Source organism: Salvia hispanica, chromosome 3, assembly GCF_023119035.1.
Source record: "Salvia hispanica cultivar TCC Black 2014 chromosome 3, UniMelb_Shisp_WGS_1.0, whole genome shotgun sequence".
Classification (NCBI taxonomy): Eukaryota; Viridiplantae; Streptophyta; class Magnoliopsida; order Lamiales; family Lamiaceae; genus Salvia; species Salvia hispanica.
The window spans coordinates 38323598-38342615 of NC_062967.1; the positions used below are offsets into that span (position 1 = coordinate 38323598).

Sequence of the window (19018 nt, forward strand, 5' to 3'; positions counted from 1 at the left end):
TTAGTTTGCTAGCTATTTTTCATTTTCGATAAATCCATACTCCTCTGCTGCATGATACGTCGATGTATTGATATTAGGTACTGAAATGTTACATTTTGAACATTATGTTTAAAGAGATTTACTTAAAACATCGTCATAAAATAATAAAATTTTCCTTCATAAGTTATATCGAAATCTTTAAAAAGTTAAACCCAACAAAAGAATTAAAAAAAGGTACTCCATTTATCAATTACGTGGCACATGAGTAGTGGGCGGGTGGTCGACTTTATAATACACGATTAAACATTTAAAACTGACTTATGTTCCACCTTTAATTAAATATTTTATTGCACTCTATGCATGCTTGATGTTGACAATCGAAAATTTAACGATATGGTATCAATTTATCACCACAATGTTAATTATCGTTTTTTTTTTTTTTGGAGGAAATGTAAATATGAAAATATGATTAATTTGGGTTTGTGGCTGCGAAAAGTTTATAAACGTATGTGTGCCACGATAGAGCTGAATCACCTGTCCTCATCTCTCCACAGTCCCAAATCTCGTCTTGTCATTTGCTAACCCACCAACCTTGAAGAAAGTCAGTAGTAATTAAAATTCAATGTGGTCACGTTAGCAGAGTATTATGCAATTTTCACAATATTGTTACATAAAAAATCCAACCATTAATTATGCTCCTCTCATTAAAATTTTAAGTGAGAAGTAAAGATGATGCTTGTAGTAAATCAAACCATCAAATTTGGGCATCAACATGAATCAAAAATGTCAATGGATAATCCAAATATGAGTAGCCCTCATCTAGAAATTTGAATTTGATGGTCGGTCAAGTCCAACCGCTTCAAGTTCATGTTCAAAAGTCTCATTCAAACTGTGACTAATGCAATGTCCCCAACAATGATAGTTTTGCAAGAAATCTATGCATTCATACTCTAAATTCTATTAATATAATATACTCCCTATATGTCAAGGTATCTGTTTCACTTTAGCAATTTTATTTTTAATATCTCCGGGCTATCAAGAATTGCAGATTAGTGTTACATTGAGAAATATACTAACATACTAATACAAACAATAATATCCAAATTAAAAAAAAGTTACTGACCTAAAGAATTGTTCGTAAACATGTTAGTGACTTTTTTAATTTGGTTATTGTTTTTTTTTGGTTAATGATTCATTGCTCATTATTACTTTACATAATGTTCAATAAGATATTACTCCCTACATCCGCTATTAGAAATCTCATTTAAAAAAATGTTAAGAAAGGTGGGTGGAAAAAATTTTGTAAAATAGGAGTCCAACTTGCATATATTAGTTTGAAATGAAATGTGAGAGAAATGAGTTAGTGAAAGGTGAGACTCTATTACCATTTATAATAAAAGTGAATCGGAACTCTTATTCACGGACGGATTAAAATGGAAAAATGAAATTCCTATTCGCGGACAGAGGGAGTACTCCGTAATTTGCAATTCTTGGTTGCTTAAAAATAGTGAAGCCTTCACGCCTAGGTGGCATCACTATTTTTTTTATAAACGTTTTGTTTGGAAAGTCGGTACACTGTATACATATTGTGTAGGATAATTAGGTACTATACTTACTAAAATAAGACTAGTAGTATGTTATAATTTCCTAGTATAATAGTCCCTAATTAGTTTTATTCATCTAAAATGTCAATTGTGCAAGTCAAAATGCATTTCCGATTTCCCTAAAACTTGAGGGAAAAGGAAAGAAGAAAATATACACTTAAAAATAGCAGCAATCATGGCTTAACATAACAACAACAAACAAGAAAGAGGATTCCTCAAATGTATAGTATCATTAAGTTCCAAACAACTAAATCACATTTCCTTACATTCTGCTACACACCACCCTAATCACTCAGATTATCCACGAAAATTGTTGCTGTGTCCCACCTTACACTCATCATGCCTACCCATCTTCAGCTGAAACAAGAGTAACAGAAATGCGCCAAAAGATTTAGATATCAGATTGTATTGCTGGTTCTTCTGCGTGTGTGTGTGTGTGTGAGAGAGAGAGAGAGAGAGACTTACTGCTCAAGATGAATCCTTGAAGTAAACTCTGGGCTCTCTCTGCTTGCTCTGGGGTACCTGATATTTGAATTACCTTCTCTGTTGCTTCTGGTCCGTCGTCTACCAGTTTCACGGTTGCTCCGGATAGCTGTTTGCACAAATAATACATATGTCAAGGGAGCAATGGTGTGTATGCTCAATATGATCATTAGAGAACTGAAACTCACCTCACTGATCAAAGCGAGCTTTCTTGATTTCTTGGCAAGTTCGGATGCTGCATGGGGTGGAATGACGACTTCCAGTATGCTTCTTGTCACGAGTGGTACAGATATTCTGGAGGACAAACGGAAGAAAAAGAGGATGAGTGTGACCGACTTTAATGCAAGAGAGATCGCTTCTATTGTGAGAAAGCTGGACCGAGACTGAGACGAACAGACCTATTCAATATACTGGGCTGATGATCTTCGCGTCGCTCACTCTCATTTTGCTTCACTGGATCAGCATTTGAGGGTGTGGAGGCCACATCCTGCAAATTTAGAATTCGTTTATTATAGAGCGATGGATTGAATTAGCTACAAGCTCAGAAAATAACAGGTTCGTGGCAAAGGCACAAAACGGGAAAAACATTGATTCGTGGAGATAGAAACATGTCAACTACAGATGGAGCAAATAATAATTCAGGCAAAACAAATAACAGTAAATTTTGTAGGAGACTCGTCGAGAATGCAGACGACTGACCTTTACTTTTTGTGATGTTGTAGTGGTTGAGAAACTATGAGGGGTCGAAAGAGCATGGCCATTTCCAGCATGCATTTCGACATATTGAGGTCCGTTGTTTCTTGAAGCTGTCTCTGGTTCCACACCACCATTGACAGGGCTAGGAGCAGAAATACGAGAGACAGGTTCATCCTTCTCATGAAACTCACGATATATGTAACTCCGAATCCTTGCTGTCACCTCCACTAGAGCCTCTCGAGCAGCTGTGATCTCCCCAACTATCTATAGTTAAGAAAAAGAAGATGACAATGCCAGAATTGTATTAGTTCTGTCGTTAAACGATTCTATAGAAATCTTTTCACCTACGGCATAGAGGAACCTTCAGTCTGAGATTGTATTAGTTCAAGCAACATGCAGCACCAAGGTAGATCTAACACTAGCTACAAAAAGGAATATTCATCTATAGATCCTTTACAAAACTATGCATGTGAAGGGAACTGAGATTAAACCATATCAAAGGCACAAGGGAGAGACGAGGATGTGAAATATTGCAGATATTTAGCAAGAAAAAAATATTTCATAAAAGCACACATATGCAAGCTCAGCTCCTCAAACTATATAGAACAAACCTGTACAATCTCATCCATCCCTGATACACCCACGGGACGTTGTTCTCTCGGCAGAATCTCTACACTCGCACCACTGATTTTACCTATGTCAGCCAGAGAACCGATTTCGTCTGACTGTAAAAGCAGCCGAGTTGTAACAATATTTTCTTTTTCTGGAATAAGATCAACAATGCGAGTTTGTATATGTAATAAAGCTTCTTGGGCAGGAAACAACTCGTCGTCAGGACCCTAAAACCATACAAGTGTGAATCAGCTTACAAGACATTCCAGAAGACATAAAGCTATGAGTTACTGAAAAAATGTGTTCAAATTGACATATAGAGCTAATTGTTGTTTCGAAAGCTGCCAGGAAGCAGAGACTATCCCCTCGCAACAGAGTGATAACTAAGAGAGATGAAGGCTAACCTCATCAGATGATATGATTATTATAAGCTCGTCCAATCCAGAAACTGGATCAGATACATCAATGTTGACACCTATTTCATTGTGAAGCAAATCAATAATTCCATCCGACTCCCCAACAACAAAATCAACCTTACGAAAAGGGCATAGTATGCGAAACACAAGTTCCTCGCCAGGAAATGATCGAGCATTATCAGATACACTAGCAGGTCTGGACTCGTGGGAAAATCCAGATGAGCGTGAGGAATAGTTGTTGTTCCGGGAACCACCAGAATATCTAGATCCAAAACTAGGCCTTTCTGCAGAGGATCGTCTATTGTTGACATGGAAATCATCATCTGGAGGATAGAAATGGTCAGGTGATTGCACTCTGTTCTGAAAATGGCTTCTATCACGATGTTGGCTTTCCCTCAAGCGAGACGAAATGATTTCTAGAGCATTTTTCACAGCATTCATGTCACCAACCACCTGCGCAAATTCTAGTGTAATGTTACACAACAAAACCTTACTTCCAAGATCGTAGAACAACAAGAGGAAACAATAATAAGATAACACAATCTTTCTGTAACTGCCAATCAAATATCCAGTTTCGAAAATATATTAATAACTAATGCAGGCCTCTCCTCTAGATTCACATCTAATGCTATATGGTCCTTAAAGAGGTGGAGAGGTCAGACGAGCAAAACATGACAAAAAAAGAAGTGTCGAATGAACCTTGCACTTCCACAAGGCAACTATATGACACAGAGTGAAGAGATAAGCAATGCAGTGTGGCTAAGGCATGCAAACCAAGAGGATGAAAAGCTTAAAATCTTAAGTAAAGACAGGAAAACCTAAATTAGGTAAATGGCATGCAAATAAGATTCCAGGTCTTCTATTCATTATGTGAATATTGGTCATCAATTCCAATTAATGCTATCAAATTATCAGCAGCATCCTATCCCATTAATACACCCCCCTTCCATCAGCAGTACAATGAGAATCTACATCACATCATCATAAACTTCAAAACCTACTGCAAAAGGGCAGCCATTCTCAGTTTGGAAGGCGGTCCGTGTCTGTAATCACCACATAGTTACATCTCAACCATTCATACCAGTTGAGGAATCATAAGTTCAAGTCAAGTTCTAGTTTTGAAGTCTTACGACCACCGTTTCAGACATAAGGTGTTTCATGTTCAACATATACGCAAAGCCCCAAAGGAAGTGTAACACAGTCAAGAACCTGAACAATCTCCTCAGACATGGAAACACAACGTGGCAGAGTATGATCTCGCGGTAAAATCCTAATATGTGTATTCGTCTCCATCCTCATTTGCTCAATTATCTTCCCTCCTTTCCCCATCAAACACCCCACGTGCATACGCGAAACCACCAGCCTCGTCACAACTCTATTACCACCACCACCGCCTCCTCCTCTGCCTCCGTACTCATCATTCTCATCCTCCACAAAGCCATCACTATGCCCATACCCTCCTCCTTCCCCATCCGTCTCCAAAATCCTCTCATGTATCATAAGCAACGCCTCCTGCGCAGGCGAAAACGACGGTAACCTCCCGCCCGCAGCCCGCCCCCGGTTGTCAGATATCTCGATAATCCTCTCCTCATCCCCAGGAGCCAGCTCGTGCACATTGATCCACGCCCCAGTGTTCTGCCTAATCGCCTTAATTATACTCCCGGATTTCCCAATCACTCCCCCTGCCTTCACATCGTGGCACAGAATCCGGTAGTTCGTCGTCCCCATCACCTGTTCCGGCAGCTTTCTCCCTCCTCCTCCACCGGAGGAGGATGAGGAGCGGCGGTAGCTCGGTGCATAATGGTGGCCTCCTCCACCTCCACCGTGTGAAGAATTGCTTCCGTAGCGCGGCTTGCTCCGCGAGTGTAGGGTTTCAGATTCATAGTCCTGGTCATAATAGTATCTCTTAGATCTAGATCTCTCCATTCCCGATTTCTTCACTTCCAACCGACAATCACAGCAAATGTTCCAACAATAACAGGTGAAAAGGGGGAAAATCAGTGTTCCAGAATCCAAATCCGAGATTCAGTGCTAGAGATTCAAATTCGCGGCCAAAAGCACATCAGCGGGGAAATTAGGGTTTAGATTCAAATCGTGCAATTCCTTTTGCGGGCAGATTCGCAATGGCAGTGGAGGTCTGAGCTTGTTGGAGCAGAAGCCATGAATCAGGAATCAGAATATTTTGTGATTTGTACAGCAATTGAATCCACAACCCTATATTTTCGCCATTTTATCAGTGAAATAATTAGGTTAAGTTAGTGCGTGTAGTGTGTGAAAAATGGTACAGATGAGAACACCTACGAATACAACGTACTAATTCCAGATAGATTTACTGTGCCAGAAAATTTATAAATACTACATATATATAACAAATTAAATACTACTACCATTAAATTAAATACCATATTTTGACTCAGCATAAATTTTTCTACAAGGTAAAATGATTTTAAAAAGTGAATAAAATATGTATCCTTGTTCTACAATTATTTTATGGAGTAATAAAATTAGAGCGAAATAAGTTAATAGTAAAAATAAAAAAAATATTTAATGTCGAACGAAAGAAAAAAAATGCATAAAGAGACTTAGGTCCATTAACAATAATCTTATTAGCATATTATACGAGTTTATTTGAAAGAGGGGTGAGATATTGTAAGTGAAAATATGGATTATACTCCTATAAACTTCAAAAAGTAGAAGGTAATTAATTTTTGTGGAGGAAATTAAACATATTAGTTTGAAATAGTATAACCTTTTGTTTTAATGAATTTTTGACAATACTATATTTTGGCATTTGATAGTGTAAAGTGATGATAATGGTAAGACATGGTAATTAGCTGTGGGTAAGTTCTAGCTACATGATGTAAGTGGTGTTTGCTGAAGTTGGTAATATTGCTTTGGGGGGGCAGATTAATTATGTTGTTACAATGGTAACTTGTTGTTTAATTTGAATCTACAATTCAGTAACATGGAGTACTAAGGACATAAGGGATTATTACAATGGTATTTGAACTGAAAGTAACAACTATATAGACCATTTCTTATTTGGGTATATTTTCTCAATGATCACATTTTTTTTGGTTGAGAGATAGAGAAAATTAAAATGGACCACTTATAAATATTAGGACTAATTAATTTATAGTGCGAGTTTATAATTTCACACAAAGAAATAAATTATTTCACACAGTATATACTCTACATAAATCAATAATGTAAAAACTTTATTACTGCTTCCGTGTTAAATATTAACCTATCAGTATAATGACAATTTATTAATAGAATATAAGATGTAATTTATATTCAACGAATTTAAATTTAATAATATAGGGATTCAATTAATTCGAAGCTAATCACATACGGATTATATATATGAATATTAAAAGTAGGAATTAAGTCTAGCCAATAAATGCGTTATGAATTTATATTTATTTACATTCAATGCTTCATAAGTTTTAAATAGGGCAAACCGCCTCTAAAATCATAAACTTTCATAAAAGTTTGGTTTTTCCCGTAAACTTTAAATGTTGCATAAAAAATCATGAACTTTACTCTCGTGTGCAAATTTCCCGAGTCGGGTTTTCCGGCTAAGTAGTGTGCTGACGTGTGTATTTAAGCTGACGTGGAAGATGTTGTGGCGGCTTAGTGTGCGATGACATGGAATAATTATTATTTTTTAATTCTCCTAACATAAAAAAACGCCCAAGTTGGCTAAATATCACGATTAATTTCAACTAAGATCTATACATTATTCATTCAATTTCTCTTTTATTTTCTCAATTTTTTTAAAAATTGTTTATAGGTTTTTCATCTTCTACGTCTTCCTGCATGATCTGGTAAAGTTAGTCTCGTGTATTTGAATAATTGACGAAATTGAGTTTAATTTGGGGGAAAATTGGGGTAGACCGTGACGGTGCTGCTGATGGTGGCGTGTGCGGTGGCGACGGCCGTGGGGTACATGGGGAAATACGGCAACAGCCACACCGGATGGGTGGCAATTTGCGGCTACTTCGGCGAGTTCTGCAGAAAAGCAATTGCTGCTTCGTCGATTTCGTATTTTGCTCTGATTGTTTACCTCATTCTCACCGTCATCTCCGCAAACAAGTCGCGCCAAATCTTCACTCCGTCGCCCTCCGTTCCTTCCTCTCGCTGGCTACGCGCCCATCATCACCATCCACCGCCGACCGCCCCAATTCATCTCCTCAGCGGCGGCGGCAGCGCTCCGTCGCCGTCCGTCCCTTCCTCTCACTGGCTCCGCCCCTATCATCACCATCCACCGCCGACCGCCCCGCCCCAATTCATCTCCCCCTTCTAATTCACGTCCCCAATTCATCTCCGCCACCATCCTTCTCTCTCACTTTACCTCTGATTTTTTATGAAATCTGATTTCACACAAAGCATGATTAGGATGGATTATATTTTAAGAAATCTGTTATTTTTAGTAACAAAACGACGTAGTTTTGTGTTCCACATAAGATAAGTTTATGCCGGAAAACTATCGGGTCGGGTTGTTTGGGAAATTTGCACAATCCGGCAAAGTATATGATTTTTCGTGCAACATTTAAAGTTTACGGGAAATACCAAACTTTTGGCAAAGTTCATGATTTTAGAAGTAGTTTACCCTTTTAAATAACTAACCTACTACCAAAGGTCCAAAACCAAAAGGTTTAAAATGACAAAAGTCTGAGAATATATGAGTTATATTTAAAATCCAATGAAAGCAACAACAAATTCATACGTAAGCCCATTGGTAATAGACCTTATTGTATTTTGTGAAAAATGTGGGCTAGTCAAAATTTGATGAAATGCAATTAATGGTAAAATGTTTTTCTTTAGTATGAGTTTTAACACAAAATTGATTAAGTAAAAGGGATATATAGAGAAAAATTAATTAAAATATTATTAGAAAAGAATGGGTAACATGGAAAAAAAATTTCCAAAATTTAAAAATACATATTTTCGTGGGATGAGCTAAAAAAGAAAAAATGCGTATTTTTGTGGGACAGATAGAGTAGGTCAGAGATACAAGCTTATACTTCTATGACAAAACTCGGGACTAATTCAGTTATGATTTTATTTTATAATTTCCAGATATTATATACTATATCAAATTGTAAATATTTTCTTTAAATTTTTATAAAATCTCCAATTTCATCGACTTTTTTTAAAATTCCATCGAGCGATAACTTATATAAATGACATTTATACTTTTTGTAGCAAAATTTAAGCTTAATAATCAAAGTGGTCGAGGCTAATATAAATTTATTTAATCAAATCAAATTAAAAGTTTATCTATTGTAAAAAATGTTTATTTAAAACTTATTTTATATGCTATCATCTTAAAAAAAATAATTTAAAATGAATATAAATCATACAAATAGTAGTTTATAACTTTATATATAGTTCGGCTTTAAGCAATTATTCCATCAGATTGTTTATTACTCCTTACTAGTACAAAATAAGAAAATTTGATACTCCATATTATAAGATGAATACACATAGGACAAGATTTTTTTGCCATAGAATAATTGAAAAAATTATTAAAATTGAAATGATGTGAATTAAATAGTTTGACATTTTCCGCATGAAAATATTTATGAGAGTGATTGAATTCAAATATCGTAGAAAGGAAATTAGATAAGCTTGAGCAGCTTTGAACATCACTACATTTTCCCACGCTTTCTCTGAATCTGTATGTTTCTGTAATCCCCACGCTTGCTCTCACTTAATTTGCCGTGATTTATCTATTTTTTGATCCATCGAGTGCAGAGAATCGAAGTCAAACCGGAGAACAAATGGCGGCTTTGTTTTGCTATGAAGTCGCAGGTGGCATTCTGAGTAATGATGTTTTTTTGCCTAACTTTTAACAATTTGAGTAATTAGGTTTATTTTCGTTTGGTAATTTCGATTGGCAGGATGGTTCGAGCTCACGAAATTCAGGGGCCAGTCACAGGCAAGTGTGGAGGCGGAGAAAATTGGTATGATTGTGAGCTTGTATTTGGGGGAAAGAGTTGATACAGATGTTAAGTAATCAAAATTCAGATTTAATTTACGATTGATTGAATACTTGAAGTGTGAAAAGTGAATCATCTGCTAATTGGTTTTGGAAATTGGGAGGCAACTGTAAAATAAGATATTACTAGAAGATATCTTTGCATAGTTAGTTTGGGAGTTTAGGTATAACATTTGTCTTTCATTCCACTTGGTAGATGATAATATGTTGCTAGAGTTTGATGTTGGATAGCCTTGTTAATGGTTAATTTCATAAGCATTTTGCATCATTGTTACTGATCAGAGTGCTTGGATGTGATTGTTTACACATCTTAGGAAGTTTAGTTGATGTCAATAGGAGTAAGGAGAATTTCATAGACATCGAATTTAGTTAAGAGTATGCTGGAAAACTCGAACATTTGAAGAACAAAAATCCGTGTATTCATTCATCCCCTATAGCGTGGGGGCTTTGATGATTGCAACCTTCATTTTTCAGGTGGCGTTTGCTATAAATCCATCTCTTGTGTCATGTGTTTTCAGGCAAAAAAAAGATAAAATGAGGATAGAAAGAGTTCCGTTTGAGGAACGGGTGAGGAGGATAAGGGAGACGGGTGAGCTCCTGACAATGGACATCGAGAGGCTATTACTCTCGGAGGATAACAGGTTTGATTTTGTGAATGAAGTTGCAGCAGAGGCGAAGCAGTATGTAGAGAACAACCGTGATGAGTATGGTGCAAAGAAGGCAATCCTCCACGTCATCAGCAACCGTATGAACGACTCTGGAGTTCACCGTCCTGAGGCATACAGGGAAGATGATCCTTTCAAGCCAGGGCCTGGCTTCCTAAGGCAAGAACTCTATGATAAATAAATAGTACCAATAGTTCTTATTTTTGTTATATCCAAGTATGAGCATGTTCTTATTCGAGCTAGTATTGATATTACTGTGATCGGCTATACAAAACTATGTTTTGAGAGGTATTTGGATACAACTGGAAAATATCACTATGTCTTTTCCCAACAAGACCTCACCATATTTGGTTGGGGTTATTGGTTTTTAGGGACCGGTGGGTGTCTATGTGGTTCGTGTAGTTTGTGTTCCAATTACCTGTTTTTAGAATGGAACCTAGGTAACAACCTAGTCGAGTCCAACATTCTATTCAAGACTGTTTGAAACTTTATCGTGCATTAGATATTACTTAGTTATCGATGAGTAGAGTTGTCCAAGGGGTAGGGCCGAGTCGGGCTACTTTTCAGAGCTCTACCGAGAGTGTTATTTTCCTGGCCCTCCTATGATGATTTAGGATATTAGCAGCTGCTACTATGGGTATGCACAAGCTGTGAACCTGATTTGAGCATAACTTTGTAGCACATTTATAAAAAAAGGCATTTGCCTCTATGCACATGTCCATATGTAAGCAACAAACAATTGTTTTTTGACTTTGTATGGACATCATACTCTAATCTACTTAATAGATATATAGGTGTACATAGAAATGCCTGTATTAGGACATTGTCTTATTTCATTATTCCCTGGTTTGAGAATTTCCTGTTGGGAGCTGCAAGGGCCATTTGACCCTTCAATAATCCCTACTTCATTTAAAATACACTTTTTATTCATTCTACTATCTCATGCCAATTTGATGGAGGCATAGAACATTCAGGAACGTTTAAATACTCTTTGTTTGGGATATGTATACCACATAAAATTAAATAGTGCCTGATTCTAAAGGTGTGTTATTGGTATGCTGTCGTTGAAATAGTTCAACACTCTAAGAACTTGTAATCATAGTGACAAAGTGTTACATAAGGAAATGCACAAGCAGAAAGTGCTTGAAAAAGATGGATCATATGCATATCTAGAATATATGATTACCGTCTGTAATTAAATTCAGGTTTGGAATACATTATAAACTTATGAAGAAATTGAAAAACCAGTTTCATTCCTTAGTTTTGTAGTTAAGGATGTCCAATTGCCGGACCCAAAATAGGTAAATCAACACATTGCCAAGTTTATGATGAAACAATATTAAATCATCTAGGAAATTCAAGATTTAATCACAAATCATATCAAATGGAATTAGGCTAATATTTGGGGTTTGAGCAAATGCTCATAATTGAAGTCAATAGTTGTATCATTTTCCAGCGACTACACATATCTGCACTTATTATTTTCATAATTTAATATTCAGTTCTGGTAGCACTGTGCCTAATTAAGGCATAACCAGCAGTGCACGATGCAAACATTTTGATAATTGTCAAGATTAGTGCTCTTAATAAAGGTGCTTCTAACTGCTTTTGACCATACTAATTGCTTCACGAAGATAAAGTCCATCCACATTACAGTAATTATTAAACTATACACGACATATAAGTGGAGGGAAACAAAATTCATGCACCCATTCTAGCATTAATTTTCTTGATATTATATGATAAATCTTGATTAACAAGTTGGGTCTTGTCTGATAAAGTGATAAGAGGCATAATATGTCCATAAGTCCACGAAATTAAACTAGTTAATTAAAGACTTCACCAAGTAATACTACTTTCATTAAATGTTGCTTCATTTTTTTTGGCACACGAATTAAGAAAGTGACTCTTATTAGTCGAGTAAATAGAGAATTATTAAGACAGAAATAAAATAGGGGATTTTTTTTTTCCTATAAACAGAAATTACTTAAGTAAGAAGGATATTTCAAAATAGAATACAACTAAAACAACTTGGAACGGATGAAGTAATACCATATTTTTATTTGCGATTCCTCCACCCACCCTACACACATTTTAGTGTACGAATTCATCGATTCAAATTAAATAAAAATTAACGACAGGAAGAGGCTATATTCATTTAAGATAAATATAGTAGTAAAATTATGCTTATAACATCACAACGTAAATAAATGGGCCGAGATTTGGTGAAAAGTGGGAACCAAACGGCTGATTATTGGAGAATTATATGATCAAAAGTCTATATTGTCTTTGGGATTAATTAGTACAGAATTTAGGGACCTTTGCCGCCTTTCTTCCCTCCTCTTGGATCATGCTTCCCATTAGGACCAGCATCGTCGTAGTCGAATACTAGGTCCAGCCCAAGAAGCTTTCTTGAATTTGCTCCGACTCCGCCCTTGTGAATAGGGTTCGTATCAATGTGGTCCGAGCCCTTAACCGTACCTACATAGACAAGAGTGAGTAAGCAATGACATCCTTTATAAAATTGAAGAAGAAGCGTTTTATCAACAAATTATAATTACAAAGGCAAACAATTATATAACGTTGTAATGCATCAGATGTAAGAATAGTTTAGGTTTGGTTACCTGCATACAAGAACATGAGGATCAACAACATTGCTAGACTCTGTATCCTAGGATTCATCACTACTGGACTAATGTGATGAGTGCTTGGATTTCTTGAATTCAATAAAACTATATATGTGGTTTCTCTTATTCAAGATTTAGGCCTTTTTATAAGCACCAGTGGCTATGAAATGTGTGTGATTTTTGTGGGTTTGCCACCCATCCCCAATGGCTTATACAATCATGATGAAATGCATTACCAAAATGTAAGTCAACTTCACTATGTGCATGTTTCATCATGAATTCATTGCATACATGTATATGCAATGTATACAATTTTGTGGCAAAAAATCATTTGGAAATTTCAAATCTTGTGGCTTTTTCAAGTTTTTTTCTTCTGTGAATTTTCGACTTTTTCACAGGAAATCACCCTTTAAAAAAAAAAAATATCTTTGTATTGGAACTTATAATGCTAGAATTTTTCTCCAAGTCCTGAATTGCAGAAAATCATTTTGAGATGACGCCAATTTCTCAAAAGTGACCATATCCACAAGAAAATTAATGAACAAGATTTACACTTGAAAGCAGTAAAATGTAATGCAAAAATATAATACAAAAGCAAACATATGTTATATAACGAAGGCATAAGAGATGAATACAACAAGGCCACAAATACATTGCCATTGGATGATAAAACAAAACAACTGAAACTGATTCTTCAATCCTATACCAAAATATCATCAACAATTTATGACATTTCCCACTCTTGCAACTTCGCAGTCGCAGCAAAATATATAGATTTTACATATTCAAAAGCAAGATTGAAGAAGAATCTGTACCAGACCAGCAGAAAATCACGAGTTTTACACCTCGTGCACAGACGGAAATTTGACTCTAGATGATGACCTGTGAAACGCCTATGGACTAATGAAAAATGTATGCAAATGAAATGTGACCTAATATTGGAGTAGTGTGGCAGAACCCCATGCAATTTTCTAGATGAATGAAATGAATGTTTTTGTATGCAACAGACTGCTATATGAGTTTGGAATGTTTATGCATGAAAAATGTATGGATATGTTAAAAAAGAGAAGAAAAAGTGGGTATGATAGCTTGACTTCAAATTTATCACAGAAACAAAAGCTGTGAGCTGATGCAGCGACCAGGGTGATCCGGGAGCTTTTTCAGAACACCCCAAGAAAAGTAGCCCGTATCGACCATGCAACATAGTTTTAGCCTGCTCAGCCCATTGACAAGCATCCATACCCAGCACAAAATTGGTATTTAGACCTACAAGTACTCCTGAAGAATTCAGAGAAGCCACCATCACCGACTACCCCCCACCCCACCCCACCACCAACCCAAGGCAAAAGGAACCCCGACCCGACCTGACCTGACCCCATGATGCTTATGCATGAGTTAGTGACAACAGAAATGCTCCTGTTGTCAGAAGGTATGACCAAACATGACATGACATGACTATCCCAACCTTGACCCTGACTCGACACGACCATATGCATGCAGGTAAAGTAATATGCACCAAGTGAAACCGCCTCAAACAGATATTGCACGGCTAATAGCCAATCTGGCCCACTCAGCAGATTCCTTAATCAAATGGTCATCTGAGGACAAGCATTCATTCAGGAAGTCTTTGCTCGACACAGATTGTTGAATCAGAGAAGCAGCATTACTTCCTAGGGTGTCTGCAAGATCTCCAAGGACGCCAATAGCAGTTTTCATCACAATATCATCCCTGAGTAAAAAAAAAATAATGCAATCAGAAAATAATTGCGAAAAAGAAAATAAAACAAAAAGAGTAAGTAGCAAAACTAGATAAATGTATACTTACATATCCTTTTCTATGTATATACTATCCAGGAATTGCAAGATGTGAGGTGCATATGGTATCAGGAGTTGGGTTTTAGGTGAGTTCTTGAAGCCCTGAAATATCCCTGAATATGCCTCCAGAATTCCATTTCTCAGAGAGTTTGTGTATTCAATCATTTCATCATCAGCACTGGATGTATGGGCAGACAACTCTGCAGCACTCTGCAGCATGGGCATGGCATACATCAAATACTTCTCGAAGTTCTCGCCTATTGCTAGAGCTATATCTCCAAAGCATGAAAATATTGGAGGCTTCACAGACCGGTGCAATTGATTGCTTGACAAGTCCTTCAGTAGCTGCGTCATAATACCATCACAGTAAGCCAGCACCTTATCATCCAACGCCCTGCAGATATCCCCAACAACACCAACAGTGACAGCACAGACCTGGTATTCCTCAAAGTTCTGAAGACCCATATCCAAATACTTGTAAAAGTCTGGCATGTACTTTGCAAAGTTTGGCCCTGTTGCGTAAGCAAGTGCACCAATGGAAAGCATTGCTTCCTCATGTACAGTGGCATTTCTACAAGCAAAGACTCGAAGAAGAAGACTCATTATCTGATCTGAATATTGCAGCAAGGCATACTTCATAGGTTCTGATGTCCCTAGTTTCTGTATGATGACTTGCAGGCACCCACAAAGAAGGCCTTGCAATTCAGTCTGCTTCTCCCTCTCATCCGACGAAAGCTTTTGAGCCTCAAGGGTTTTGTGAAGCTCCGTCATAATGACTTGAACAAGTTCCACTACTAAGCGAGCTGTTTCCTCAGTAGAGCTCCTCACTACTTCATTTAGTGTTTCATAGGCAGCTGTCCTAAGTCGAGATTCGCCTGCATCTTCTCTATGAGTGGCATTAAGAAGAGACTGCACAATTTCTTGGAAATAAGGTGTTAATGGGGATGTTGGACCAACATCCTCATAACCTTGGGCCAGAAAATAAAGGGCACCACAAGCTTTTTCAGCAACATTTGGAGCATCTTTCATGCTCTCCAAGAGAACTGTGATAATCTGTTGACAGTTGGATGGGGTAATAATGGGAGTTGCCAAAGTGGAGCCATGAAGAAACTCAAATATCCTCCCAAGGGTCCAGGCAGTTGTGTCCTTCACATGACTACTTGGGTCTTTAGTCAAGGCAGTGAGCATGAAACCAAGGGCAACATTAACAATAGGGGTTAATTTATCTGGTGATGGGCCCTCCAATATTGAGCCAAATGCATAAGTGGCCGCTTCTCTTTGCCTCCAATCACCTTTTGTAATATTTTCTTCAATAAATGGCATGACAAGTGGTACAATGTCATCCCCCACTGTCCGAGCAACTAAGCCAAGACAAGTACCACCAGCCATTGCAAGATTCCAGGCACCTTCATCCTGATCCTGATCCTCTTCTTGCTTGAGAAGTGTCTCCAACAGCAAGGGAACAAGAGCAGGGAGTGCCTGCTTGATGAAATAGTAGCAGGGAACATCTGAATCTGCGGTGAAATCACCTCCATAATCGTCCAGTATATCAATTTCCTCATCACAAATTGAGCTCCAAAATTCAATTGCCTGGAGAGCAACTGGTTCTTCATCATCACGGACAGCCTTGGACGTGATGTTAAAGATGTCTTGTATATATGGAGCTAGTTTTTCATAATATGTGGAGCCAATTGAGACCAAACACTCATATGCTGCCTGCCGAATTTTCACTTCTGGAGAAAGTGTGGCCTCACAAACAACTCTCATTATGTAATCCCTCTCCATATCATTTGAAAAGTTAGCCTGGGCAAATCCAATAGCATTATATAAAGCTCTTGTGGATGCAAGCCGGACCTCAATATTAGCTTCATTGGCATTCATACCTTGAACAACAGCTGTCAGTATCTTATTCACTTGATCCTGATCAATTGCCTCCGGAGCTACTTCTTCACACAAGTATCCAAGAGTTTCAATGGTAGCTTGCTTAACATGAGGTGGAACCTGATGAACATTTGATAGGAGAGACCCAACAAGCTCAGGCCATTGCTTCTGTGGCAGCTCAATGCCTGCAACCTTCGCAATCACTTGTGAAGCAGTTGACCTAGCATCACTAGCAGTAGATGATAGGGTCTGCAATAAGCATGCCTTTATCTGACTCTTCACAGAAACGTCTAATGACAACCACCTTTGGACAAGCTCATATTTTCTATGCTGCTCCTTCGCATCCAAAGCATTTTTTAAAACCAAACCAGCAAGTCTACGACTGTCAACAGGCTTCTCCTCACTGGCAAGCTCAACAGAAAGGGATAGCAGAAAAGCCGGGAGGTTTTGCTCCTGAAATTGTTTCAAATTATCTTCGGCATGCTTTCTTACTGTTGAATCAACTGACTGTGCACTTAGAAGGATCTGAGTGACTTCCATAGCCATATCCTCCCTGTCAATACCCAAACATATTAATTCAAATAACATGATGAAATGATAAGTTGCAGTGTATTATGCCAGTTTAAAACTTTCACCATTCTAAAAGTATATAGTTGGATCAGAAATTACTCCTAGTGAACACGGTAGGAAATAAACAACACAAAGCATCAACTTTAAGACATAAATAAATGGTCGAGTAAGAAGCATGTTCCAGTAAAAAAGCATAATCGACACAAAGTCACACAGGTGAAATAACTCTCTCACAGTTGTCACTAAGTCCGTTTGTGACACCAAACTGAAACATATCTCTCTCAATCCAACAATTATATCTCAAATAAAACAAGTTGTTCACTACAGTCTACCCCAAAGTACACAAGACCTGTCATTATAATACTCCCACCAAAATCCACCCAGTTTAATAAAAGTTATATAATTCACTATAGTCAGTTTATGGGGACAAAAACAACATAAAAGCATTATACATCAAGACAAAAAATAAACAAATTGTTGGTTAATGAATATATTTACATAAAACCATAATCAAATAGCACAAAATCCCACGGACTAAATAACTCTCTCATAGAAGTTACTAAGTTGGATTTTAGGTAGCTGTTTCAGCTGGGGAAGCTGGCACCAGACTAAAACAGATCCAAAGAAAATTCCCTAAATCCAACAATATAAACTTATATGTCAAATGAAGCAAGCTATTCACTACAGTGTATCCCAAACTGCAGAAACCAATCATAACAGTATTGCCACCAAAATCAACCCAGTAATGGAGGTTCCATCAATCAAATGAAAGCATAAATATAACACAAAAAAGAGTAACATCAGCTACACACTGGACAAAAAAAAAAAAAAAAAACAGCTTCGCAGTCCGATACATCAAAATAGACTCAATAATTAACAATCGCAATCTCATTATTTTTTTTATTAGCAACATAAGAGATCATGACTTTTTCCAACCTCAAGGATTTTCAACTACGCAACCAGATCGCCAAAACACGCAGATCCAGTCAGTAATCCCCCAATTGGGCAAAACGCCTCTCAAACTTCCACTTCCATTTTCGAAAAAAAAAAAAAAACATTTCCACTCTCATTTCACCATAAAATTTAATCTTGGATTACTCAACCAACATAATATAGCTTAATACCAAAAGACAAAAGGAAAATGAGCTCGAAATCGAAGCAATTACGTGGAATCACCTGGGGTAAAGGTCGAGGCGGGGAGAGAGCGAATGAAGAGTTCACTCCTGGATCGTATTAATTCAAAAGCGGCGCCTCCTGAAACCCTAAACAGGGAGTTTTAGAGAGAGAAAGTGGAGTCTCTGTGTGTGCGTTTTGAGAGAGAGAATCCGTAAAGGTGAATGCTTGAATTAAGTGAACTAATACAAGTAATAATAATAATACGGATAACTATACAGATAATTATACTAATAATTATACTAGTAATAATATTACTAATAATTATATTAATGCTAATAATAGTGATTAAATATGCTTTTTCTAGGGCAATTATTGTATGCGGAACCGACCAGGTAATAATACGTCTGCATCGTGTGGGCTCCACCTAATGAAGATTTGATTTTCCATAATTATTTCTATTCCATTTTTCTGAAATTCGATTTCAAATAATTTAAAAACTTATCTTTTGTCTTCACTTTATCGTTCGTTGGTGACATATTTTTTTATT

At 37.2% G+C, this 19018-nt stretch overlaps 3 protein-coding genes across 5 annotated transcripts; 1 reads left to right on the forward strand and 2 right to left on the reverse strand.

Annotated features, from left to right (window-relative positions):
• Positions 1–1747: 1747 nt before the first annotated feature.
• On the reverse strand, positions 1748–6040 carry LOC125216017 (RNA-binding KH domain-containing protein RCF3-like). The gene is made up of 8 exons (XM_048117619.1): positions 5000–6040; positions 3779–4243; positions 3374–3601; positions 2766–3026; positions 2465–2553; positions 2255–2360; positions 2049–2175; positions 1748–1940 (listed from the first exon to the last, which is right to left on the reverse strand). The coding sequence occupies exons 1-8, from the start codon at positions 5714–5716 to the stop codon at positions 1927–1929; spliced, it is 2007 nt and encodes a 668-aa protein (XP_047973576.1). The 5' UTR covers positions 5717–6040; the 3' UTR covers positions 1748–1926.
• A 3365-nt stretch (positions 6041–9405) lies between these two features.
• Positions 9406–10753, forward strand: LOC125216035 (protein PLASTID TRANSCRIPTIONALLY ACTIVE 7-like). Of its 2 annotated transcripts, none has more exons than XM_048117636.1 (4): positions 9406–9476; positions 9554–9606; positions 9700–9762; positions 10316–10753. In XM_048117636.1, exons 2-4 carry the CDS (start codon positions 9599–9601, stop codon positions 10641–10643), a joined length of 399 nt encoding a protein of 132 aa, XP_047973593.1. In that variant the 5' UTR covers positions 9406–9476; positions 9554–9598; the 3' UTR covers positions 10644–10753. The 2 variants fall into 2 exon arrangements, with proteins under 2 accessions (XP_047973593.1, XP_047973594.1); XM_048117637.1 differs by having other exon boundaries at positions 9413–9476; positions 9554–9610.
• Positions 10754–13673: 2920 nt separating this feature from the next.
• Positions 13674–18695, reverse strand: LOC125210214 (importin subunit beta-1-like). 2 transcript variants are annotated; one of them, XM_048109784.1, is made up of 3 exons: positions 18532–18695; positions 14915–17338; positions 13674–14818 (listed from the first exon to the last, which is right to left on the reverse strand). In XM_048109784.1, exons 2-3 carry the CDS (start codon positions 17329–17331, stop codon positions 14620–14622), a joined length of 2616 nt encoding a protein of 871 aa, XP_047965741.1. In that variant the 5' UTR covers positions 17332–17338; positions 18532–18695; the 3' UTR covers positions 13674–14619. The 2 variants fall into 2 exon arrangements, with proteins under 2 accessions (XP_047965741.1, XP_047965742.1); XM_048109785.1 differs by having other exon boundaries at positions 18522–18695.
• Between the last annotated feature and the right edge of the window lie 323 nt (positions 18696–19018).

Coding starts and splice junctions, on each gene's coding strand:
- LOC125216017 (XM_048117619.1), bottom strand. CDS start 5,716: ATGGAGAGATCTAGATCTAAGAGATACTATTATGACCAGGACTATGAA. Junction 4,244..4,999: donor TGTCTGAGGAGATTGTTCAG/GTTCTTGACTGT, acceptor GAATTTGCGCAG/GTGGTTGGTGACATGAATGC. Junction 2,554..2,765: donor CAACATCACAAAAAGTAAAG/GTCAGTCGTCTG, acceptor CTAAATTTGCAG/GATGTGGCCTCCACACCCTC.
- LOC125216035 (XM_048117636.1), top strand. Junction 9,763..10,315: donor TGTGGAGGCGGAGAAAATTG/GTATGATTGTGA, acceptor ATGTGTTTTCAG/GCAAAAAAAAGATAAAATGA.
- LOC125210214 (XM_048109784.1), bottom strand. CDS start 17,331: ATGGCTATGGAAGTCACTCAGATCCTTCTAAGTGCACAGTCAGTTGAT. Junction 14,819..14,914: donor ATATACATAGAAAAGGATAT/GTAAGTATACAT, acceptor TTTTTTACTCAG/GGATGATATTGTGATGAAAA.